The sequence below is a fragment of the Lipophrys pholis genome (assembly GCF_963383615.2).
Source record: "Lipophrys pholis genome assembly, chromosome: 6".
Classification (NCBI taxonomy): domain Eukaryota; kingdom Metazoa; phylum Chordata; class Actinopteri; order Blenniiformes; family Blenniidae; genus Lipophrys; species Lipophrys pholis.
In genome coordinates, this window is record NC_137629.1 from 29,744,692 (window position 1) to 29,771,844 (window position 27,153).

The window sequence follows — 27,153 nt, forward strand, 5'->3', positions numbered from 1 at the left end:
TGCTACACAGCTGGTGTTTGAGAGTGAAGTGGCTTACAGAGGACCGAGTTTGCCAACTTCCAATGCGAGATGCCAAAAAAGTGATCAAACCCCTAACCTTCTGTTATCGGCGCCGAGTCCAATTAGCTGAGCGACACTGTGTCAAGCTGATAAATTCTCTGTGCCACTGCCATCTGTAAATGTTTAGAGGATGCATTATGAGTCCATATTTACTCCTTATCTTCATTTCTTGACTTATCTGGGTTTTCCCAGAAACAGGAGCGTTTTGTTTTTTTTGGGGGGGGGGGGGGTCTCAGCGGCGTGACTCTGAGGATGAAGCCGTCGATCAGTTCACAACTTTTGTTCACACTGAAGCAACTGTCAGAGGGATGGATTGGCAGGAATATTGTAAAAACACTTATCTCCACTGCAGACTGAGCTGCTACTTTGCCCACCCTGTGACAAATCCCTCCAACACGAACATTTTCTATTTCTACTAGCAGCTATTTGCATTCCATGTTAATTATTGATCTCACCAAACACTATTGTTGGGTGAAAGTCGCTGCAATGTGGCACGCGATTATCAAATTAGTAATCAGATTGCCGATTTCAGCCATTGAGCTACTTGCATCACAGAATGTTTTCGGCAAACTCAGCTGATTGAAAGTAGCCAAAAAATAAATAAATAAATAAAAAACTGCTTCCACCCGTTTGAAATCTCGGGTCTGAACATTTCCATGTACAGTGTGGTCCACAAAGGAGGAACATCCAGTACTTCCACCAATACAGAATAAAAAAAAAAGGGGTTAAACTCTAACCCTGAGTCCTTTTCAGTCCATAGGAAGGCTGTTTGCAATTTGTGAGCGAGTCATCTTCCAATCACAAAGTTGCAAGTTTGATGTCTCATCCCTATATGACGAAGTGTCCTTGAGCAAGAAACTGACGCCAAAACTGCTCAGAATGTTTGGACTGAGTACCCGACATGGCCGCCGTCAGCATCGGTGCATGAGTGTGTGTGTGGGTGATGTTACTGTTGAAGGAGTGAACAAACACCAAATATGTGAAATCAATACACTTGTGTTTCTAGTAAGTGAGCAATATCAGATGGCCTTTTCATCTTTGCAGACTAAAACTTGTCCTTGTTGACACTCACGCAGGTTTTTGTCTCCCGACAAATTATTATTAATAGGCTGTTTCATGAACCCTTAATTTTCTGCATCAAGTTCTGCATGCATAAGATGATTCTTTCATTTTTATGATTAAATGTAAACAGTGGAAACTGAGCCACCAGTTTAGTGTTTTCAGCAGCTTCTTTCTTAGCTTTCTCAGATATTAAGAACAAGGTAAAACTGTACAACTGTCCTCCTATTAGGAGAAGGATTAGTGAATATCTGTGGCTGCACAGGCTTAACTTTATATGTAATTATGAAGCGATGCATCGCAGACCCTTCTGCTGCATATTAGATTTATATTGTAATGAGCAGTGCAACAAGTTACTTTCCTCAGGTCGCTCTGTGTGCAAAGACACATTTTTTTTGAGGCAATGAGTAAAAAAAATTACTTTCCTGAGTAACACTGGCTACAAAACTAAATTAAAATCATGGTGAACGTTATGCCTGCCCACTATCAGAACTTATCTCATTGTGAGCCTGGAGCCCAGTCTTCTTTGGAAATTAGTACTAAAGCACAACGGGAGAAGTTCGACTTACTTTCAGTCGGCAGTGGAAGATAATGTAAGACAGTTTAAAGGATAGAGCAAAGCCGCCATGACTTTCATTGGAACAAAGCCTCAAACGCCTGTCAATCAATGCCAGACAGGCCATTAAAAAGCTGGTTGTCTGCACTTGTCCAGCCACTGGCATTAATTGTAGTCAGACGTTTCCTCTGGACGGCACTCTCCCTCAAGGTTACGACAGCTTTTCACTGGAGCTCTTCCTCGTTCATTCGTTTATTCTTGTGTTCTTCTTTCCTTCCTGCCCTTCCTACTCCCCTGCAACCCGTCTCTCCCGTGTGATGATTTAATACCAGCTGTCGGTCCTCCCTCTCTCCCTCTCTTTCTCCCTCCATCAGCATCCTCCTGTATTCCTCTCCTCCTCCTCTCAGTCTGATGAAGTCAGAGTGCAGCCACTGCAGGCCATCCATAGTGATCTCATTACACGGGGCTGCAGGGGGAAACTGTCTTACCCAATTTAACAACTATCCTTCCTTAACCTCCCCCACCCATTTCCTAGATACATCAGGGTCAAGTAAGCAATTAAAGGGCCAATTGTCTAAACAGGATGCCAGTTGAATTGTGAAAGCAGAAATAATGCGGTGAGCCCGGACGGTTTCCAATTAAGCATCAAAGAATAACACAAACGCACTTTAATTGTTTTGCACTTGCAAATCTCTCGAGTGTAACTTGTGCAATGGCAGCATTAACCCGTATTACATAAATAATTAATAAGATTACTGGAAGCAGTACTGAAATATGCATTATTGTGTGATGGCACAATATGAGACAATACTTTCTTTTTTTAATGCCCGAACACTGTGAAGGCAGCAAGACCAATCATACAGAGAAGAACGGGAAACAAAGAGCATAATAGATGAAAATAATGACACACATCAGGAGCTTCTCCTCCCTAGTCTGACTTCAGTGGACGTAGTTTTCTCCACGGTTCTAACCACAAAAAGTCAACTGCCAGAGATGCTAATTATTGCTTTAACTAAATACTATTTCAAATTGATTTTGGTGGACTGTGAAAATGACTACTTATTTGATATTATGTCAGTACTGTGTGTGCGCAAACAACAACAACTTATGTACTGATTGTAAGACATCTGGTTTCCATTTTTATATACATAACAAATAACAAGAACGTCTTTTTGTTTCTTCTCTTTTTGAGCCCTCTGCAAATCTACTTGGCCTAATAAATGTTCAGTAAACTGAGTGAATCCCGGCACACTGGTGATGACTTTAGATGATGGTGGAAAACCGCTAAACTGATTAGAAGCGTCTTAGGGAAATGGTCGGTTCCCTAACAAAGTCACAATGAGGAAATTAGCATATTTATGTCTTTTGAGAATAAAAACTTGCCAGTTTAGAAATGCAATCAACAGTTTTGTTACCATCGAGCAGTCAGCAACAGACGGTGGTTCACGTCACCTGAAACTCTTCTATTGCAGCTATTTTCCTCCACCCAGCCACACAAACAGCTGATCATTTTTCTTTACCAACGATTGTCCTCTTACCGGATGTTGTGCGACTTGCGCTTGATCTCGTTCCAGCAGAGGTTCATGTCTGCGGTTTGGTGCGGGCCGCCTCCTCTCAGCCTCCTGCACTCGGTCCCCTCCTCCTGCCCCTCACCGTCCACTGTGGATTGGCACGGCACACAGTGGCATCCCGGCCACGAGGGCCGCCCCGCAGCTGGAGACACACACAGACGGAGGAAGCAGAAAGAAACGGTCTCAGTGAGTATCCCGGGATCACACGCTGTGAGTGTCGTCTCACAGAAGCCACTCAGGGTACGACTGAAAGTTCTGGCTTCGGCAAATCCTGAGGAAAAGCGTCAAAAAAGAGAGCCAGCAATAGATATCAGTGGCACACTCTGAATCCCAACCGAGGACACGCAGGGCTGCTGTAGGTGTTTTGGCTTCTCTTTTTTGTCTCACACAGATGTAACTGAACGGCCTTCATTCCTTCAAATATTACCAAATATTTCTCAGACCGATCCTCTGTGCAGTGCCTGAAGAGATCTTGTGAAGATGTGAGCGCATGCACAGGCCCAGCAGGGAAAAGCATTGCGCCGTTTATGATTTCAATGAAACCAATCTGAGAGCCCTGCGAGGACACCAATTCACAACACTCCAGTGAAGTACACACACACACACACACACACACACACACACACACACACACACACACACACACACACACACACACACACACACACACACACACACACACACACACACACACACACACACACACACTAAAAAAAAATCATAAATGACTTTCAAGTAAAATCAATTGGGTTAAGCTGTTGTCAGTCTTTTGAGATCAAGCGTTCAAAATACTCGAGAGTGATACTTCCAAGCAGAATATCATATGATACCTTGGTCTAACCAATTTGATGCTATTTTGGATCATTGGAAACGATAAATCCCATGACATCAAATATAAAATCCTCCACAGGCAGGCACCTTTCAAGATGAAAAACCCATTAATTCCTATAATGAAGAATTACTAATGAAGCTTAGAACATTTATAGACTCTTGAAATAAGAGCCTCTGAATCACTTTCCAGAAAGCTGAGAATCACTCATAAACACGCAGTATACAATCCAACAAAGACTATTACTGTTACTTTCAGAATAACATATATGATGGTCATGTTGTTTTGGTGTGTATCATGATATTTTTTTTGAATCATTATCTTTGATTAAAAAAAAAAAATCATAAGGCTGTGGCTCAGTCGATAGGGTGTTCGACTTTCATCGAAAAGGTTGCAGGTACGATTCCCCATCACCACGTGTCACCCGTCCATGTGTCGAAATGTCCTTGAGCAAGACAATGAATCTCAAATTGCTCCTAATGGATGGATTTGAGCGCCTTGCATGGCCGCCGCCTCCATTGGTGTGTGAATGTATGTGTGAATGGGTGAATGTGACTGCTCCAGTGGTTGAAAAGCGCTAAATAAGTGAAATCCAGTGGTCTGTCTGTTCAGTAAATCCGAATGATATCCAAATAAAAGACACAAAAATGTATGTGAATGCTTTAGAATATAAAAAAAAATATGGCACTCACACACTGAACAATAATGGATTTAACAAATCAGAGGCGGGGTTGTTATCCCGGTCGAGGGCATTAGAGAGAAAAACTTGAATCATGAGACACCAGCAGTTTTATCCCATTATTCCATTCCATTAAACTCAAGAAAACAAACACAGACAAAAAGCCTCTCGATTCACAGACTTTTAGAGTGAGGGGGCACGCGAGGCGAGACATGAGGAGGTGCAATCCCCATGATGGAGCTGGAGGGAGGGGTAGAAATCAAGGAGGTAACACACACACACACACACACACACACACACACACACACACACACACACACACACACACACACGGTATTCACTAGTATTCAGTGCAGGAGAAGCTTTTTCAGGTTCGGAGGTCAAGACAAATCTTGTGTTTGGTGGCTGGGCTGTCTGAGGCTTTCTGTCTTTTGTGTTCATTTCATGACCTTTACCTCTGCATCAGCTGGGCTTCACAGCTAACACCCTCAGCCTTATAGCATTCTCACACAATCACGCGCACACGCACGCACACACACACACACACACGCACACTCAAGGAGCTGTAGATTTTTGGTCAGGAGGCTCTTATCAGATTGCTTTAAACGGGTCGATCTTAATCTTCCCCGCAGGAGAATCCAACCTTTACACCCGCACAGCAGCTCGTCAGCTGTCCAGCCGCTGCAACACACTCATAAAATACTACTCCCACTACTCACTCATAATATCCTGCTATCAAAACAAACACTAAATCCCTTATAGTTAACAGTGAACTCTGCCTTTACACGTGACCTCGTTTCCTTTTGAGATTTGTTAACAGCATAAACTTTCATTAGTATAGATTCTCAGATGTTTCCAGAAAATTCAAAGGGATTAGATGTCCAGTCGCTTGTAAGATTGCCATGGATCCATTGTTATAACCCAGTCAGTTATTTACATTATTCCCTTTCTGAGGCTAATTTCATTCTCATACTAATCTTCCCCAGCTCGTTCCAGCACCATGTTTCCCGTTTTTGTATTTTCTCACTTCTTGGACTGCCGTCATGTGCACCCGTGCCTCTCTGTCTATGTCTCCCCTGTGTCTTTTCAAGTCTGTTTCAAACTCATTTCTGCTGTGAGTCACCAGTTTGTCTTGGTTCTAGTTTATTTCAGCATTTATCCTGCAGCTCAGCAGTTTAATGAGCCTCATCTCATTCTGTGTTTTTTCCTTACTTTTGTTCTTTTGCATGACTGACTTATCTTTCCACTTTCTGTTTTTTTTTTTTTTTTTTTTTTTTTCCAGAAACTATTTGAGTTGGACGAGAGACTGATAGACATTGCTCTTTTCGCATCAATCCATAGAAAGAAATGTAGCATTTTACTGGATTTTGATGCACATGCTGAGTTGCCACGTCATCCGTTATTTCCTCCACAGACATCTCCTGTCGGTGTAGGTGACTCCCCAGCACATCTCGCTCCTTCCTGTTAGTAATCACAAGTCACGTGTGACCATTCCAGACTTCAGCTGAGCACTGATACCTTGACAAATAATAAAGCAGACGGTTTTACAGTCCGCACACACATTTCATTCACTCTGCCGCGGTGTTTGTGAATAAAAGTTTAATGTAAATGAGGCGACAGACGCCACACATGGCACAATGAAATTTAAGAGCCGAACGGAGGCCCGACTGTTTGTTTGCTTGGGGAAGCTGCCTCTTCAAGGAGTGAAATGGAGTTGAACAATGACAACCATCAACCACACCACTGAAAACATCAAGAGAATACCCCGAGGGTGAAAGATAGCTCAGAGAGAGGTTTGTTTCTCAAGTGAAGTGGAAAGTGAGTGACAGACGGTGTCGGGCACGATGTGTCTCTTTCGAATCTCCAGCTTCTTCTCTCTTATATCTGCTAATAGATTTCCATAGAAAGGTACTGTACACATGATGGTATTGTGAGATTGTTTTCATAAGCCCGTTTTAATATTTTACAGAAAAAAGATCTTTCTCTGGGAGCCACCATGACAGCCACCACAAAAGGGAGATGATGTCTGCAACGATCATGTCGCGCAAACGCATGTATTAAAGCTGTCTGGTAGGCACATATCTGCATCATGCAGGCATGTATCAGCCCACAGTGCCAGACATTAGGTGGTTCTGTCTCTCGCTTTAAACTTCAAAAAACATGAGTCAAGCTTTAAACATGCATTATTTACTGCCTTGATTGGATGTGGCGTTGCTCAGTCAAGCGCGGGTACTATGTGTTTTTCAAAGACGCTGAAAAACCAGCAGAGAGTTCACTGACATGCCACAAAGTGACAGAGACAATATTCATCTGGCTGCTCTGGGTACGACTCTCACCTTCATATTTTCCTACTGAAATCATGGCTTAACACCCTTACAATTGTCCAATTACGTGAACAGCAGAGGCAGCACATCTCGCTTCATGTCCTCTTTTTTTTTTTCCCACTTTTCTGACCACTCAAACCAGTGAAATCTGGAATCACATTTTCGAAACAACATGTGCATTTAATATCAAAGCAGCTGAAACTGACAAAAGATAGCACACAAAGCTTTGTAAGATTTCACGGCAAAAGAGAAAAGGCAGTTCAACCGCACTGATAAAGCACCAGGCGATCAAAGCCATTGCTGCACTATGTCTACATGTTGATTTTAATCAGAAGAAATCAAGACAGTAGCTCAGATATCTCAGCAAAGCGGTAGGATAGCCAGGATTTATTCTCATTACAGGAACTCAGCAGATAAATGCAGTTCTTTCCCCTTGTGCACTGCCTACCTTAATAGGACGGACTTGCTGTGCTGTTACGACTCCAGTCTCACACTCACGTTGTTAAAGTTGCCACTAAGGGTAACTGAGTGTTGACATTATTTACCCTGTCTGTTGGTTGGCTTTGCAGAGAACGCAGCGATAGGTTGGGCATGCAGAGGAGGAATAACGTGAGTTCCAAAGGAGAAGGACAGAGGTGGGGAGTCAGGGAGGGGATTGATACAGAGAGATGGGTGACATAATAAGCAAGGACTTCTCTCATGGTCAAAGACGTCTCTGTCTTTGTACATTCCTGCTCACGCCTACATAACCCCTCCACACTTCCAACAACAAGTGGAAGAAAAGGCCATCTGCCTGATGTCCTTCGACCTACACACACTCTCTCACCGATGAACAAAACAGTAATAAAGTAATAAAATATATGTCGTCTCCACTGAAAGAATATCAGTGTTCCCACACAATTAGTAATTAATAACCAGCGTAAAGGTCAAAGCCACAGTGCAAACAATCTGAGTCAGACTGAATAACCGCAATAAAAGTTTATAGAGACATTTAGACTTCCCTATACTAATAAATCTGTTTATATCTTGAGATTCCCAGCAGCAGCACCACCAATGGGTTAGCACATGATCCACCAGTTTGATCAGCTGAAGACTGCTCATCACCGATTCATCACTGTAAGGTAATGAACTAAAAGTTGCCTTCTGTTGTGTCTTAAAGAAAGACGAAACAGGATACCGGAGCAATTTGTTATTATGGACACCTGGAAAAAACACAAAACAAAATATAACCTTTTTATACGTATAAATAACCATTTTTGGAGTGTTTGGTTGTAGAAATGTGCAACGATCAAGTACTACTGCCATTTCTTTCCCAAGAAATCTTCAAGATACTAATATTACTGTGTGTTCTTGACGGTACTAAGAACTCACATCATGTGGGATAGGGGGATGAAGTCTGTCTGTGATTGAACTGCCACACTTCAAAAGTACTGGGAATCACTGTAATAACTAATATATTAACTCAAAGCTCAATTTCTTCATAAACTACCTAGAAGTTATGGTTATGAGCATGGATACCAAATTCTGTCAGCTTTACCAGTTGAAAAAAAAAGGGTTGCTTTTTTTTTTTTTTGAATGCCATTTTCAGGCGACTAGAGACCGTCTGCAAAAATGTGCATGCATCATAATACCCAAAGTGCTGCATAGAAATTAAGGGTTTTATTTCACGCAGAATTAGTAAAGGCACACAGGTTTTTCACGAGTCATTAGAGATTTAACGTCATTTTATAGGAAGAAAGAATAAGACAGTTTAAAGTGAAAAAGAACAAAACGTCATATAGTAAGTTTGGGCCAATTATATAGAACAGATCTTATGACATTAATGAGTAACACTGGGAAAATTCCATTGTTGACATTTTGTATGCAGGTCAATTCTCCTTCAGTGCATTGTGAACATTTATTAGGCACCATAATTCTTAAAAAAAAAAAAAAAGTTTGAGTGTTTATACACTTTATTTTTTTCTTTAATTTCAAATGTTTGACAGGAAAAAAAAAGAAAAGAATCGAACACAAACAATCCGTATTTTTTTTTCACCCACTTTTGATGTGAGCTGATGTACTGATATCTGTGACTGACGTGATTCGTTGCAAAAGCGTGTCAAAATTACATTGATTTTTTTCAACAACAAATAGTGTTGAGGGCTGAAATTCACTTTCAGATTTTGGGCTTTTGCCCGTGCAGACTTCATTTATAGTTAGAAACCATGAAAACCAGACAGCTGTCTATGAGTGGGAAAAATAAGCGATTGTGAAGCTGAGAGAAGATGAAAAATCAATCGGGTCCCTGCCACAAACCTTCTGTGTAGCCAGTGAAACCATCTGGAACTTCCTGGAGAAGAGAGAAACCACTGATGTACTAAGCAATAGACATCGAGGGGTTAGTCGGAGGAAAACATCAGATGACAGAGACACCGTGGGAGCTGCAAAGATGTCCTCTAAAACAATTATTCTCAAATGGGGGTGTGGACGCCCCCGGGGGAACTTGAAGCTGCTCCAGTGGGAACCTGATCCTCTCTAATGAACATTTTCTTTATCATTTCTTTATTGGTTTTTGTAGAAGTCAAAAATCCCCAATGCCTTATAAAACATGATGTGATGTCGGATTAATGTAAAGGCTGAAAACACATGGAGAGCCAGCTGGAGAAACAGTAATGAGGGACAGATTGCAAAGTATGAAGCTACTCCAGTGAGGACTTGAGAAATATGTCAATAAATTATGTGTTACATGCGGAATATTCAATTTCATTATCTGAAATAAAAAACTGAAGTCACCTCCAATTATTTGTGTTTTCAGGTTGTTGTTTTTTTTTAAGTATACAGTTACGAAATCAGTTTTAGGTCTTTTTTTTTTTTTTTTTTACTAAAAAGGCTTTGTGTTACTGATGGGGGTATTTGGCTGAAAATGTATTCTATAGGGGGTACAACACAAAAAAAAAGCTAAGAAATCAGCCTAAAAACAACTGAATGTGACATGAACAACAAGCTCCACAAGGCAGGAGGGAAGGTATCACATTTTACTGTTTCCAGGAGGCTTCATGAAGTAAATACAGGAGCTGCACTAGAAGATGCCACCTAATAGCAAGAAGAATACAAAGGTTAGGCTGGAATTGACCGGGGAAAAAAAGTACCAAGACCAGCAAACTATTTGAGACAGTTTAATAAACTGATACGACAAAAAGAAACTTTACGAAAGTGATGGAAGGGCTAAAGTGTGGAGAAAGACATCATGTGACTGTGATCCTCAACATACAAGGTCATCTATGAACCACAGTGGAGTGAATGTCATAGCTTGGGCTTGCATGGTTTCTACTGGGAACAGACTCATTTATCCTCATTGTTGATGTGACACATGACAGCAGAAGCAAAATGAACTGAGAACTCAACAGAAACATCTTGTCTGTGTGTTTAAAGGAGTTCATGGGGCATCAGAAGGAGGGTTCAGACTGGCTAAATCAATCTCCAGACCTAAGCTCTACAGAGCATACATGATACAGTATGTACCGGTGAGGAGACTGTGGAGTGTTTAACCCTTAAAATAAACCAGAACAGGAGGAAGCAGCTGTGTCCAGAATAGCATCATAAAAGGTGGTATCAATGCGGCACAGGCTTGACGCAAGTTATTGTGTTGGATTTAAAACAAATTAAGTCTGTTCCAACACTTTTGATCACATGACAAGTTTGTTTACACAAAAAAAAACTTGCAATCCTCTAAGTTTAAGTAAAAGATCAAGGTGTAAATACATGAAACTAAAAGCTGGAATATTCGTTTTTTCAGTTCACAATAAAAATAAATCAAAGCTTTCAAAACCTTTTGTATTTTGAGTGCATGACATCTTCTAACAAGGTTCCTGTAAGATTATAAGATAATGGATATACAGTGATATGTCACAAGCTCATCACTCATAACGTTTTAGATCCCTGTGGGATAAAGGCAGTGTTATTACAGAAGAATCTGCGGTGCCGAATAGTAAATTATGTTATATTACGCAAATGTTTATTCTCAAAATAAGTCAAGTAACATTACAACAAATAAATCAGACTGCAATGGCTGTTTTGTGAATAAAATGGGCTTTCGTGATGAATACTGGCTGTCACATCTCTTGATTGCATTATAATAAGATACACTGTTCATGTGTTTGTGGGCTGCTAACACTCAGCCACTATATGTGTGAGTACTCTGTGTGGATGAAAGATGTGTTGACTAAATATCCTCTCAGTCGAGCCCCGCTGTTTATGTTAGTGCACAGTGTGCACCGAGGAAATGGTTCACTGTGAAAGCACTGGAAAAGGGCAAAGGGCCAATGCATCTGCCAAAGAAGTACCATGGCAAAGGTGACGGGGATGAGATGCTTTTTGGCTGAAGGATGGAGAAGTCTGCTGGATCTCTGTTCAGGAGGCATGCACAGCCAGCACATCTGTGCTCGTCTTGGAGGAGACTGACTCAAGCAGAATCCAACAAACCCATTTTCAGATGCAGTCAGACCAGATTTTCCGGGCGCATAAGCAAGCTCATGTGGCATTGTATATTCTCATCCTTATACACCGTGAAATACTTTTTTAAATCTTCCAGAGATAGTCAGCGGGCATCTTCACTGCTTCGAGTGTCCCGACTGATTTCGGTGTCCTTTGTGCCGTCAGCTGTTATAATGGAGCCGGGGTCGGTGGAGTGGCAGTGACTCCAGCGTCTCACCATGAATGACTTGGGGCTGTTGCAGGGTGTTGCCTTGGTCTTGGTCCCACATTAATTTGTTTCCTCTTCAGAGGGCTTCAGCTGGATGGGTTGGTAGCTTCTTAAAGATCTTTTCCAGGAGAAAGTCGACGACTGTCCCACCACTGACTGGAGGCAAAAAAAATTGAGACCCTGAGACAAAGGTTTAGAACGAGCAATCGCAAGGTTTTCATTCTTAGAAATCCCACTTTCATATCTTGAAATATATCTGCTGCGACAGATGGACCGATTGTGCTGAAAGGGAACTCATCTCTTTCTGTAATTGTGAACCCATCCTTCTGTCGGAGCCGGCTGAAGCCAACTACAATTTGTAATGCTTTTTACACCTATAATTACAACACTTAACAGACGTGAGAAAGCCATTGCGCGTCATCCAAACGAGCAGGCGCCCGCCGATACAGACGCCCAGGAGTCTGCGCGGCTGTGCTTCACTGAATGTGCCGAACACTGATTTAACTTCAACAAATAAATGCCAAGCCAACAATGACTCAGAGTATCGTTGTCCAAGAGGCCTGCTGCCTCCTGCTAAATAGCATGCTAGTACGAGTTGATGCAAGGCCATTGGTGTATTTCTGTGTTTGTGTGTGAGTGTGTGTGTGTGTGTGTGTGTGTGTGTGTGTGTGTGTGTGTGTGTGTGTGTGTGTGTGTGTGTGTGTGTGTGTGTGTGTGTGTGTGTGTGTGTATATGCTTCTCCTGGCTTGTTTGGTGGCAGGCATTTGGCTTTGTGCCTGATAGGGGTTAGTAGAGGTTGGACCACTGCCTCCCTGCTGCTCTTCCCCCGCTGTCCCACAGCCCCTCAACAGCCACCAGTAAGACAGACACACAGACACACACACACACACACAGAGAAAAGTGCACACACACCCTCCAGCTCTCAGTCCTCCTCTGCTGCTGATGCAGGATGAGCGAGCTGAGCTTTTCCTCACAGCTGCAGCCGTCACACGCTGCTGGATACACTGGAGGAGCTCCAGCGACACAACACCACACACACACACACACACACACACACACACACACACACACACACACACACACACACACACACACACACACACACACACACACACACACACACACACACACACGCGGCTTCGGGAAGCCACTGTTATATTTTGTCGATTAAAAAAAAAAGAAGTATAAATGCACAGAGACGCAGGCACACACTAGACTACGAACTACATCAGGCCTACCCTCTGCACCCCTGCTGAGCACAGGCAGCTGTCAAACTTGTACTTTCTACTCCCTGAAACATCGCCACACACCTCCCAAGCTTGACTCCTTTTGTCAGCAGACGGGTGGCACAGTGATTTGTGATTGGAAGCAACCAAAAGAACAGCGGGAGCAGGGAAAGACTTTCACTTGCCCTCCTGCTGCCATCTTCGTCCTGTACTCCCATCACGACCACACATTGTCATGCTTGCAGTGTTCTGCCCTCTAACCACATATTTCATTACCCTTCCTACTTTATTATCTCTTCAATGACGGAGTAATTTCCCCCCGGAGCAAACATGGCATCCACACACTTAATTATATTTACATGGTGTTTTTTTTTTTTTTTTTTTATCCTTTTCTCTCCCTGAGCTGAAAAGATGCTTTGAAGTCAAAGTTTTGTCCGTGAAATGAGAGCTCAGCTGATGGCTGCTGCGGTTTGAAGAGTGGCTGGTTATTTACACACTTCTCAAGATGCTTTTTTTTTTTTGGGGGTTGATTCCAGGATCAGGTGAGAAATGTATGAAGTGTCTCGGTGAAGTAGCAACTGTCAAAAAACATTACTCCGATATTGCGTGTACGGTTCTCACACTCTAGCTCTCTATCAAAGTTGAGTATGTCTTTTATTCAGTTCGAAGAACTTAATTTTCTATTAAAAAAACCCCAGACAATTTTCAGTCCATATTTAACACATAACAGTTTACTTAAAAAATTTTTCCAAGGATTTTCACATTGCGCCTTATTGAAATGAGAGACAGTAACTGTATTGGATTAAATAACAAATATCCAAATTATTTTCTCGCCATTTTCCAACCGTCGGGCTGCATGGCGGGGTAGTGGTTTACACTCTTCTCAACTGTACTTTTTCTTTATCACTGATGTTTTTTTTTTTTTCAAGACAAAACTCCCCAAGGCCTTAAAATAAATAAATAAATAAATAAAAAACATGCTCTGATGTCAGAATAATGTCAAGGCTGAAAACACATGGAGAGCCAGCTGGAGAATGAGTATAGATGTATGAGCAACAGATTGCAAGACACAGTATCCATCAAAGAAAAGCGTCTGTGGCTCAACAAGTGAGCAATTTCCACTCAAGTACTTTCTGTGGCACAGCCTTGATTTATATATTACCATTTACAAAGCTGCAGTTGTACACAAAGAAGCAAAAAAAAAATGCCTCGTTGTACGCCCTGTGACAACATCGGTAACAGCAACTTATTCATTTTCACCCACACCGAGACTTGTTAAGGTTCCGTTTTAATCTTCACTGAATCATGAAGAACACGTCTGACTCTTTAAATTCACTTATATGTTTATCACTTAGTAACTAATAATGTGCGCAGGCTGTTAGGAGATTACAAAGTGCTTTACAATATGCAGCTATTATTGTAGCCTCATGACTTGTCCTTAATGGAAGAGATTCAGCATGATGGGCAATGTCTTGAAATGTGTCTGTAATGAGATTTGCTGGTGCATGCTCAGATTTGCACACGTCACAATTTGTGCATTACTGCCTGCGTGCATAATATGTACTTGTGCAATACAATTTCGTTCTATCTAATGTGTTGTGTGCTTACTGAGACTTGTCCATGTCTACAAGGACCTGAAAATGTCTTTGCGCCTCCAAGTCACCTCTATTTTTTTCTTTTTAAAGTGGTGTTATTCATAAAACTGGACTTTACTAGATTTGCTGAGTCACTTTTATTAGGCCAGGTCCTATCTAGTTTTTGTAATAACATATCTGCAACTTGGTGTTTTGGGCGGGTTGCAAAGATAAGGAGAGACAGTGCCGACCAAAAGGCAATGCAGCCTGACAAGAGTGGGTCTGGTCTGCCAGTCTACATCCAGGGCAATAAAACCCGGAAATATGAACAAACTTTTACAAAAATCAACTCGTTAAAATAAATAAATTACAAGGAGAGGCCCACCTGCAGTGGAGGTAAAGACAGAAATGTACAAATGCACAAATGCAAAGTCTTTCCATGTACTGCCTCCAGGATATACAAGAATCAGGAACAGTGACAAGATATTTGTTATTTGTCAACTAAAATGTGAATTGATTTTTGAATTTGAAAAGAGTCAGTTAGTATAAACAGTCTCCGATACAGACGCCTCAGACTCGCGTCTCTCACAAAGGGCAACAGCGGATATTTGGGTCTCATGAGAAAAGCTATATGAGCTTTCAGCTGGAAATAGATTGATCTGGAAACTATAAGTGCAGCAGGAAAGAGGGGAGAGTGAGCCAAACCAGCAACGCTGCAGCCATTAAACAAAACAACAAACTGAAAGGAACATTAAATCTGAGCATAAAGGATCCGTCTTAGAAGGTTTGATGTATGATAGTATGATAGTATGATAGTATGTAAACAAGCTCACACTCAAAGAAACATTCGGACAATAAACATTTCAAAGCATTTGTTGATTTTTTTTTTCTCTCTATTATTTAACCAGATGGTTGTTGTGTTCATCCAAGAATTAAGTAAAAAAAACAAACAAACATCCGGCTTCCACAAAAACATAGAAACCTTCCAACTAATTTTTTATGTCGATGGTGGCACTGTTTCTCTAAAAAGTTTATCTCTTTTGAAGATATGCTGGAATCGTTTTGATACACTGACAGACTTTTCACTTCTTTGAAGAAAACTGCACTTTTAAATCTCAGTAGTAGAAGCAAAAAAATAAAAAAAAATAGCTTGAAAAGATTTTGTTCTCTTTGCCAAGTGCCCCGAGTGGTCTCTGCTTTAAACAGCTTCCCCCAGCAAGAAATAGATCATGTGGTAAACGTCCATTTTACTCAGCTGTTTTGCTGATGCCACTGGTACGGACAGCATCCTAATGAGCCTATTGTGGAAAACTTCCATTTATATTTCATACAGTCGGGTTGGCCTCTCCTGCTGGCCTTTTATTTTCAGGAAAATTGAATTTACAGCTCTGCAACCTTTAATGAAAGCTGAAAAACTGCATGCCGATTTTACAATTAGCTTATTTAACAGTTATAGACTTCAATCTGTATGCAAGATGCATGCAAATATCCACCCTCGGTCTCCTCTGTTCAGTTATGTTTATGACTGATAACCAAAGTTTGCTGGAGTTGAGGTTTAGGGAATTTGTCTTCCCGTCTTGAATCTATTTTGGGAAAGAAGGTGGCAGCTGAGATATTTCATCTTCTGTCAAGAAAAAAAAAAAAAAAGCTATCTCCTCTGCTGTATAATAGTTGCTGGAAATGACAAGCAGATATAAATCAAGGTTACAAATTAAAAACAGAGGACTACGGGGCTTAATATTACCAGTGAATGGATGAGGAAAATGAGCTCGGGTCATTTTAGCGATGTTAAAGCTCATCGCTTAAACAAAGGCGGAAACGATTATTAACTCAATGGATTTTGTCTCAGTTGAATGAGTGAACACACACCTTTACCTAACTCACAGAGCAGAGGAACATGCAGGTCTTGATGCTCAATTCCGATTTTTCACTGGTGTCCGATTTTTTTTTTTATGTGATCGTTCACATTAATTCTTTAAACGCGACCCCTATCGAACTGCCGCGTGAAGCTGATCGGACGCTGTTGACAGAAAGTAAATATGGACGCCATGCCGGTCAGCACCAGGGTTGCCAGATGTGACTCAGTGTTTCCAGCCCAAACAACGTGAAAAACCCACACGCCTCAATGAAAACCCTCCCAAATCTCAATCTGTGCAGAAACCATGTTAAAAAACGGAAAACTATTATATGTGTGATCAAGAACACGCCTCAAACACAACAAATGCACAAAGTAAACAAAGTTAAAAGGTAAGAGAATTTGGCTCCCCAATTGGGGGACACCCGCCATATCTGGCAACACATGTCAGTGAGTGTAGATTTATTTTCAAGCGGTTGTTAAATACGAGCCGACAAAATCTAGACAACATGAGGATACCACATACGATGGAGTCTGGGGTCTGGGGTGAAAAAAAATCGCAATTGAAGCTTTTCACGCGGCCACAAATCAGGTCGGGTATGGGTCACTTGTGAGCAAAAAAATCTGAATTGGGTCACATTTCCCTGCAGTGTGAACGAGGCCTTAGAGGCTGAACAGGCAGATGTATAAAGACACCCAGCGGGCTTTAGAAACGAGAGAGCGAGACATAATTGAGCTCGAGCTGATATCCTGTCCCCTGTAAATCTAAATTAAGGCCTTGGATGTTCTGACGTGTGTATTTAGTAACGCAGTTCTGTCTTTAGGACAGATTCGATCCTCTTAGTCCGTGTGACACGCAGAACGTCAGAAGAACTGAGCAAGAAAGTCGAGCGAAATAAGAAGATTAAAATCATATCAGCATATAATTTAGTGAACTCTTTATAATTGTATCAAAGGGCGCTTTTAGGGATTAGCCAAGACATAAACCCATTCATCTTTGAAAAGTTCATAAATTGGCCTCGGCTCCACTGTTTGAAAAAAAAAAAAAAAAAAAAAGTCAGTGAATTAAGACAATCCTTTGTGTGTGAAACACTCGTTGTTCAGTGCATCTTCCATGTTTACATCAAAGAAAAATCAACACAAAGAAACGCATGTACCACCTTACAATCTCTGTGTAAGCAACACTGATTAAAAGTCAACCCTGTCATTGCTTCCTACTGTGCAGTGATGTGTGTCGAGGGAACGCCCGCCTCAGAAAAAAGGTAATTTAGCGAATCCCAGTTGAAACCCCCACTAATTAAGATGAGTTTCCTTCACAGCGAGATGAGATATTCTGCTGGGAGATACTGCAGACAAACGAGGAGTCAGCTGAAGTTTAAAACTTAAACACGTTGTGTTTTTCCTGCAATAAATAAGAGTAAATCTTTCCCATCAGGTTTTCTTCTTCACCTCCACGATGCTTTTTGTTTTGGGTGTCTCAGTGATTTAATAAGCTTCTCTGAGTCATTTTTGGCCAAAACAACATTTAAAAATGACTTTTTATGATATTTTCACTAAATATAATGAAATGCACCATCAGAGCAATCGTCCTTTTTATAATCTTATTACGATTCTAATCATTATCAAACTATATGAATGTGTGTATTTATGATTATAAGTAATATTTATGCCAATCGGTAATCTGATATCTTCGGCCTGTAATATCTGCGCCGTGCCATTAAACTGACCGACCACTCCCACGATGCGTCACTTGTAGCAAAAGATTTTAAATGGACTCATTAGGCTCTTTTTTTGTTGTTTATTTTTCTATGTTACTTGGAGAGTTGGTGAGAATAACCTACAAACTCCATCAGAGTGCGAGGTCGTGACTGATGATGGATAAGTAAAACTTAACTGTAGTGAATTGAATGAAACACAAGCCCAAGTTTCAGAACAAATTTGAGAAAATGTAAAAAAAAAAAAAAAAAAATCTCAATAAAAATACATCAATTAGATCAGTTAAGCTTTTTCTAAAAAAATATTCATCATTTTCATGTCTGAAACGGTTTCAACATGTTTATGTGTCATCGTGCTGCATCGCCTCTTCTTCATATCTATGAAGTGATATCGCCGGAGCTTTAACTTTCTGTTCCAATATACAACAAGTATCTACTATTGATCCTGTCTGTTGATGTTATTGCATCGCGTTCACAAAATCCCGGTTTGGAGCCTTTCTGTGCTTGTTTCACCCGTGCATGTGTGGTATCGCTCCAGCTCCTTCAGTTTCCTCTCATGTGATGAAAACATGCGCTTTAATCTTTCAGTTCATCACAATCCGAATTTGCAAGATTTCTTTCTTTTCATGTTTTGTCTGTACCTCACTGAAATACTCTTTTTATCCGTTGTCATGTTGCAAACCTGTTGCTCACTATTAGTTGCAGATATTATCAATGCACTTAATTTCCCAGCTTTTTATAGCCTCTGGGCAAACTTTACAAACATGTTGCTGCTATCAAATTAAAAAAAATAAAAAATCTTCCCAAATAAAAATGCTCAACATCTGATATGTTGTTTATGTTCAATTGCGAATATAATTCTAATTTATGGGATTCGAAATCACTCTATCAAGTTTTAATTTCCATTTTACACCTTTATGTCCCAATCTTTTTTGAAATTGGCATTTTGTTGAAAGTGACTTGCTTCATCACTTCATTCATCAGGACCTCGACATCTCGCTCTGTCCTGAGACGGGACGCGGCTCACTGTGACCGAACACCAGATGCTGACAATGAGCCATCCATCCGTTCATCCACCCTTTCCCAGGCTGCCTTCCCCTATAATTTGGTTTAGTGTTGGCAAAACAGCAGACATAAAAAATAATGCAAATTAAAAGGTGGCATTTTGCCGCGGCCTCGTGCAGCATTTTGGGATTAATAGCGCATGTATAAAACAGCTGGCGTCCCTGTGAAATGAAGCAGCGACTTTTAAAGGATTAAACACAGACAGCATAAAAATATCACTAAACAGAAAACACAAATAAACACATATCTCATCTACTTTCACAATTTAGGTCCTGCTGACCTTGTATAACCTGCCTGTGAGGCTATGGTTTTCAGTAATGCATTCGCAGTCCTCATTGCACCAATAATAGCTCTATTTTGTGGTTTATAAAAGATGCTCCAGCTGAAAAACCTCAATTAACCAAAACAAATATTTGTTTTTATTTATCTGGCATGTTTCTCATTAATTCAGTACACAGATAAAACTGATGGTGTGAATAACGAGCACCCACTAGTTGCTTTAGTATTTTGTTTCTGCATATTTTTGTCAACGTCTTGATTTAAATTTGTTTTTTAATTTGTTCAGCAGATTTTTTTTCTGGCTTTTTTAAACAATGAAAATTATTGTCTGATAACTGTAAAAGTGAAATAAAGTTGTATTTTTTGGGGGGCTTGTCTTGTTTGAGCACCCAGAGTGCTTCAAACTGTAAACTTATTTGTCAGTGTTGGTGCACTGGAGGTTTCCAGTTGCCACATTATTATTGCACAAGCTTTGGCTTATTCATTATTTCTAGTGTCACAAATCATGCACACAGGCCGGCCCAGTGCAAAATTAGATTTTCAATGTGCAAGGAGAAACTTTCCGCAGTCATCAGACGAATGTGAAAGGAAATAGTTTTAAACGTGCAAACATTATTCTGCACTGTCAAGCTCAACCTGTAGGAACAGGGAGAAAAATGCTTTTATGAGTAGTGGTGGATTTTAATACAAATAGCCAGAGTGAGTGGAAGCTTTCAAATTTTATTTTATGATTCAGCCTGCATGCTTCAGCCAACAGAAACAGAAAAGCTGCTGCAACAGAAGCACATATTTATAGCAATGAAAACGCTAAATTACTTTCTGTTGTTTAGTGGGAAAAAATAATGGGTTTTTTTATGATGAAAGTTCCCAAAAAGCTGAATCATTTGGGTTTATTCTGTCAATGTGATATAGTGTGGGGAGGGAAAACATGCAATTTATTCTTAGATAACGTCAGCCTGTAACTTTAACAAATGTGAAATTCTTCAAATATCTCCTGTAAAAACATGTGATTCATCTGTGAGCAAGAATTCAAGCATTTACAGTCACATTTCACTCCCCTGTGGAAACATCGTATTATCAGTTCAAGGTGAAGACTCATAGTAATCATGTCACTTTGTGCAATTATGCAATCACAAATGTGACACACGTTTTATTTACGCCTCAGATATTCCTTTGGGCGCATTATGCGCAGGAGCTCAATATTATTGTTTAAGCTGTCTGCGTGTTGTTTTCTGATTACCTAGCTAGTCATTGCAGTCGCTGCCTCACGCTGATGTAAATCAGGAAAATAAGAGCAACTTTTTAAAGTTATTTTGCCTCAAGTTAGGACAATGGCGAAAGGGCAGCCACAAGCAACCACAATATCTAGACTTCTGACCATATGTCAGCTATTTCTTCCTCTCTACTTCACGTCACGGCTTCTGATTCTTCGGTTTTGTTCGTTTACAACCCAGAATGCACTGCGCTCTACGTGACGTCCTCTCGCTTGGTCCGCTAGACGGCGCGCTGGATAAACCCCGACGCTTTCAATGCTGTCCACGGAGCAGACAGACGTATTCACAGTTTCATAACTACTCCCAGTACATCTAAAAAATATATTGACATCGCTAAATTGTCCCAAAACATGAAGGCGGGAGACTGAAAGAGTCGAATGTGAAAGTGTGACGTTCTTACAAAATATCAACTCTTCAAGAAAAAGCTGGGAATTTTAGAAAGCAAACGTGACAGAAAATTTCCCTGGAAAAGGTTTTTTTCACATCTGAAGGAAAATAAGGGGAAAATTACTGAATATTCACCCTGCAACTGTTCACGGAGGGCAAGTGTGTGCTAATGATGAACATCCACGGTAATAAAGGCGGCAGAAAGCACAAATCAACAGGGAGAGGGCTTTAATGGATTCAACACTCCGCTGAGGCTCATTTGAAAGCATGAATCTCATTAAAAACAGCCAGAAAAGGCTTTTGACAGGCTATGGTGTGACATTTGGGTTTCTGCTCAACTGTCCACCCTCACCGGTCTGTCAACCCTGTCACTTCCTATCTGATCATGGAGCAACAGAAATTCCGATAGACGGGAATCTGGTTGACAGCTTTCCATCCATTAAAAAAAGGTGACAATGAATTGCAGAGAATATCCGCAGCATTACTGTGGGCTGCTTCCACCGGTTTGACTTAGAAAGAGCAGCAATGAGCAGCAGCACACTTCAGCAAAACAGAGGAGGAAACGCAATGCACGCGGGAGACGTTCAGATTTAGCAAAACATTAAAGCAGGAACAGAAAATGCAACACTGATGTTTTGGCAGTGTCACCAAATGCTGGGACATACACTCCATGACAGACTAACTATATAAATGGGACAAAAGCCGCTGTTTTTGTAAACAAGATCATGTCTGTTTTCCTCTCTGAGAACACCGATAAATGTATTTTAAAAGTGTTTCTCGAAGCGTTTACACGCTGCAGAACAGGGCTGGGTAAATGGAGAACAGTGGGGATGAAAATTGGGACAGAGGATGAGAGCCAGTGATGAAGCTAAGAACTTAATCTGAACGAGAAAATGAATGTTTCAGCTCTTCAAAACTTAACCTAAATAGCAAATCAGACGTGAGCGAAAATCAATGCCCAGGCACTGTTTGGCGCTGATTAGTGCTGCATGGATGGCAGGTGGAGGAAAAGAAAAAGAGAATAATTTGCTTCCATTAGATGGATCTGGGGTGGGTTTCAATGCACTAATGAAGAGCTAATGATAGAAGAGAGTTTAAAATATTCAGGTAGCACTCATCAGCTGTGAAACTCTGAGACCTGCATTAACATACCGCCTCTTCATTTCACCCTTCCTGGCGCTTTCAATTCAAGGTCTCCTTGTATGGACGTCTTTTAATTATTTCCACCCAAAGGAGAGTAAATCCTGTTTTAGACTCACACATTTGCGGTGTGTATCGCTACACGTGGGAAAGGATTGCAAATCTGGTTGGAAAAGACACAGCTGAGTAGGCCTCGCAGACGCATTCCCCAGCAAACTGCCCTTTCAGTGAAGGGCAGTAGGCAGAGAGCTGGATGGAAAGAAGTGACCTGACATTTAAGGCTGGCGAATCTACCGGATCTCAGAAGTAAAATCTGAATGAATCATTTCTCCTCAATTTGGACGAAATTTGGCTGCATGTTCCACTAAATCCTATGATAATGGCCAAGACTGATAAAGTGGTGAAAGCTGTTAAACGATAAGCACCAGCAGATAATAACAATTTATGCTGTAAATAGGGAGCAAATGTTCCAACAGGTGTGAGATGATGGGCTGAGAGAGAGAGAGAGAGAGAGAGAGAGAGAGAGAGAGAGAGAGAGAGAGAGAGAGAGAGAGAGAGAGAGAGAGAGAGAGACAGAGAACCATTTTATCAATAAAATTGATGAAATTGTGCTGTATTTGACCCCTAAACTTTAACTGAGTTTTACCGTCTTGTTGTAAGGTACCCCTGGTAAGCCCTTGATATGCTGCCGAGCTGGTTCATGCACCACCTGGGTGCCAGCTTTCATCGACACCTCCCACCGGTGCATGGCACACAGGTAACAGGGACATATTTGAACTCAAACCTGACAGTGAGGAGCCAATCACTTGTCAAAATGTCTGTATACATTTGCTGCTTCTCTCTGAGCAGCACACTTTTTCCTCTCAGCGCCAACTCATCCTGAACACAGCATTTGAGGTTGACACTGACAAGATCCCATGAAATAATTATGGTCCAATCCCCAGCAAGACCAAGACAGAAAACTCATACGGGACAGGGCATGCACCCAGGTACTGCCTTATTTATCCACTCTAGCATTTTATGTAATATACAACACTGCAAACAGATTCTTTGAGGAGCTCAGCCCGAGTTTGATCGAGGTCTTCCACATGAACATGAAAGTCCTGTTTGATTTGTGGTGTCAGGGTTTGAAGCCACTAACGTTTGCCACAGACCTCCTCGCGTTGCCGCTATCTCAGCTGATAAGGTGTTGCTTGGGGAGAAGCGATGAACGGTTGATGACTTTGATTAGTGGCTCTAACGGGGTGAAAACCACATGTGCTGCCCTCTATAAAGATCCTTCATTTAACACGAAACCACCTCTGGCTGCCTCACTGCGTTTCTCTCTGCGAACACCTAAAGGAGATGACCTGCAATTCAACAAATACGAGAGAAATTATGTCGTAAAACCTGCATTTTTCATACCGTCGCAGCCTAATTTGAACCTTATGAATATTTGAAGCGCCACAGAGCGCAGCCCCCAATGATGATGGCAAGACTTAAAGCTCGCTGTATCTTTTCTTGTGGTCCTCTGAGGATAGAGTCCCAGTGGAAACCCAGTCTTTAATCAAGTGTTTAACCAGACTCATAAACCATCCTGAAAGGCTTCCCGCAGGCACCTTGCCGGGGAAACAATACCATCGCTCCGTCATGAGGCTGAATTAAGATATTACCACATTCATGTCGATGTCATTTGTATGCAGCTCCATGATAACTTCTCATGTTGATTGAATAAATATTGAGCGACACGTTCATGAGAAATGCTGTGTCATTTCGTTTTCTGCAAAGAGCACTAACTGGATTAAATAGGATGCATTTTCAAGAGCAGAAAACAGGACATGAAGGTATTTGTGGAGCACAAAAATAGCAAAGCTCTATCAAAGCAGCCCCAGTGGAAAACAAACACACACACACACAAAAAAAAAAAAAAAAGAAAGAATTGAGGTAGTGGATCTCTCTGAGATGTGTGCATTGTCCACAGTTGCATATCAAGCTTCTGTGAGCCGGCCGTCAGTGAAATAGAAGTTCAGAGAAACTTGTTCTGCGATAACATGTTGGGAGAAAGATACAACCCATGAAGAAATAAAAGAGAGTGACTACGGAGTCAGAAACTTCAATGACTTAATCTGGAAAGAAACTTCCACTGTCAGAAAATGTATTAAATTGAAGTTCCTTTTGGGAAATATCAAGAAATAAAACCGCAATTAAGTACAAGAAGAAGCCGATTGTCAAGTACAGCGTATAGAATGTGGTTAGTATGTGAGCCTGAGATGATAGGGATGAAACTTTGAAGCTACAGCAGCTTCAGGCCTGCAGCCAGCCAATATATGCCCTCTCTCAAGTGAGAAAACATGGGAGCAAGGGAGTGAGAAGCGAGAGAGGCTTTGAAGATCACAGTGCTGCCATCGAATCTGGTGTTTGGTACCCCATCGACACAAGAGGAAAACGTGCTTGCTTTTTCCTGTAATCTGAACCACTTCTGGGTTTTTCTTCTCTCTTGTTACCCCCCTCATCTTTGCCTCAATCCCACATGCGTGGGAGCTGTGAGGCGGTATTTCCCAGTGTATCGCTCATATTCTTTTTTATTCCCCATTAGCCTCGCGCTGTCACAGACTACCTGATACTAGCGTGACTGCGTGCCATGCCGAGGGAAAAAAAAGGCAGAGGAGTTGAGAGACAGTGAGTGACAGGGAGAATCGCGGTGATGAGGGACTCAAGGGGAGTCGCTGGGAAACATAAAGACGGAAACAACAAGAAAAGAGTCAATCTGAGAAGGGGATCTGAGCGTGAGAGAGCTTAGCAGTAATCAACGAGGGCAAGTCCCGCTGGAGGACGCACATTCTGTGAAGTCGCACATGAACATTTCCAGGAAAGCGACTCAGCCAGGCAGAGATGTTTGTGGAGAGAAGAGCCGCGGCAGGATATTTAGGTGATGGTAAAAACAAGGGGGACAGAATAAGACACATGTCATATTTTTTGGCCACCCCAGTGCCGTGAAGCGGAGCAGTTATTTCTGAACATCTCCACAAACCGGTGACAGCGGGATTGTCGGAAGCCTCCCCTCTCGGACGTCACACCAGGACATGTTTGAGAATCACCAGGCTGACGGTGTACTCTCGTCTCCAACCTGTTGTCTCCACAGCCATCATTCTCATTAATGAAGCATACTGTCCTCTCCGTGGCTACTACAGCATCACTCTTCATCTCCCTCTACCGCTTCTGAGCCTTCCTCTGCTATTGCCCATGTGTTTCATTGAATTTTCCAGACCAAGTCGACCTATACGTTGACCCTCTGTGAGTTTTCTTCTCTCGCTGATCGATCCATCGCCTCAGTGACCAGTGATCAGCCTCCACCGCTGCTACTTCAGTGTCACAGCTGCCTTCGATCAATAAGATCTGCAAATCAGGGAAATGCAAGGATGCACCAAATAAAAGAAACAGGTTTATTCAAACCAGGATCTGCAGCTTGTGGCTCTTCCGTCCCTCTACAGTGGGTCCCTGAAGAGTTCAGAAAATCATATGCAAATAAAGTGTGTGGTTTGCTGAGGTAAATACTCCTGTGGGATAATGATGATGGTATTTCTACAAGCAGATTACTGAAGAACAGCTTAAAAAAAAACTCCTGAAAAGTCAAAATAGACGCACACAGTCTGCTATAATAAGATTGTTTCCCGATGCCTCTCAAGCCCCGCGTCTTTTCTTCGCGCTGCAGTCGGACTTCAGTCAAATTGCAGCAGAGTGTGTTTGAAGTGAAAAGAAACCACCATTTCAAAGAGTGTCTGTCTGCTGATTCGATGCACACCAAGGTGTGTATGACATTTGTATGTTTAGCACTCACACCGCCTCAAATCAAATCAACCGGGCGGTCGCACCAAAGTTCATTGTAAATTTCATTTCCGGATCAAAGCTGCCGATGTCCAAACTGTTTGCAAACTGCTTTTTTAATCCATTCACATATTTTTATATTCTCCAACACATCTGTTTAGAAAGCTTTTCTTGTAGGTTTGCAACCTTTTCTGTTCGTTTTCATGACATTACCATTGAGGGGATGAAAGTGCCCAAACGAGCTCCATCAGTAGCACAGGACACATTCAGTCCTAATTTATATTATTTTGGGTTGCTTAATTATATATCTTATAAAGAAAACATGAGAGTGGCCACCACTTCAAGCTGTCAGATATTTCGATATGGTATTAAAAGTTTTAAAAAAAACTAATTTAAAAAGAAGTAAAGTGCAGGAAAAGAAATGCTGTTTTGCTTTTAGGTGTTTCAGGGTCCTGGTGTTGCTTGTACTGGGCCACTTTCACACAAACATATGACACTTGGGTAGAGCAGAGTCATCGTTAACGGTATTACCACCATGTTTGCTTTTCCTACAATGACGAGCCAACATGCCTGACATGAAGAACAAAGTGATAACAGCTCGTCTGTTTTAAAAAAAAAAAAGATGTATCACTACGATGAGTAGAGTATTTGGAGCAGCTGGTCAAAGTGTGAAAATGCCTATCAGGGGTCAGCGTGCCTCGTCTGAAGTGCTTCTTGGCGGGTATCACTGCATCTGAAAACAGCGTGGCCTCAGATCTGGAGATGTAGTGGGTGCGATAATTTCAGCAACTTTTAGAATCCAACATGCAAAAACATTTCATACAGCAGCTGAGGTGAGAGGCAAGACCGCATTTCAGAGTTTAAACTCACTCACAGTTTCTTTCTTCACAGTCACTTTTCAGACAGTGAAACAAGCAGAATGCCTCTGAGGAGAAACCGTCCGACCCTTATCCCCATTTGTACTATTCATAGCCGCGCACCCTTTTCTTTGAGCACTGGCTTTTCTCACTTCACCTACTGTGTTCAGAGCAGCTGCAAACATGTCCGCCTTTAGATTCGGTGCAACCTCTCTCAT

General features: G+C 41.5%; 1 protein-coding gene across 1 annotated transcript in view; it reads right to left on the reverse strand.

Moving 5' to 3' along the window:
- Positions 1–27,153, reverse strand: part of drp2 (dystrophin related protein 2) — a 172,776-nt gene that overhangs the window by 74,714 nt on the left and 70,909 nt on the right. The window contains exon 3 of the mRNA XM_080466036.1: positions 3,214–3,388. Within this exon, the coding sequence (XP_080322162.1) occupies positions 3,214–3,260 (47 nt within the window). The 5' untranslated portion in view covers positions 3,261–3,388. The remainder of the gene's footprint in view (positions 1–3,213; positions 3,389–27,153) is intronic.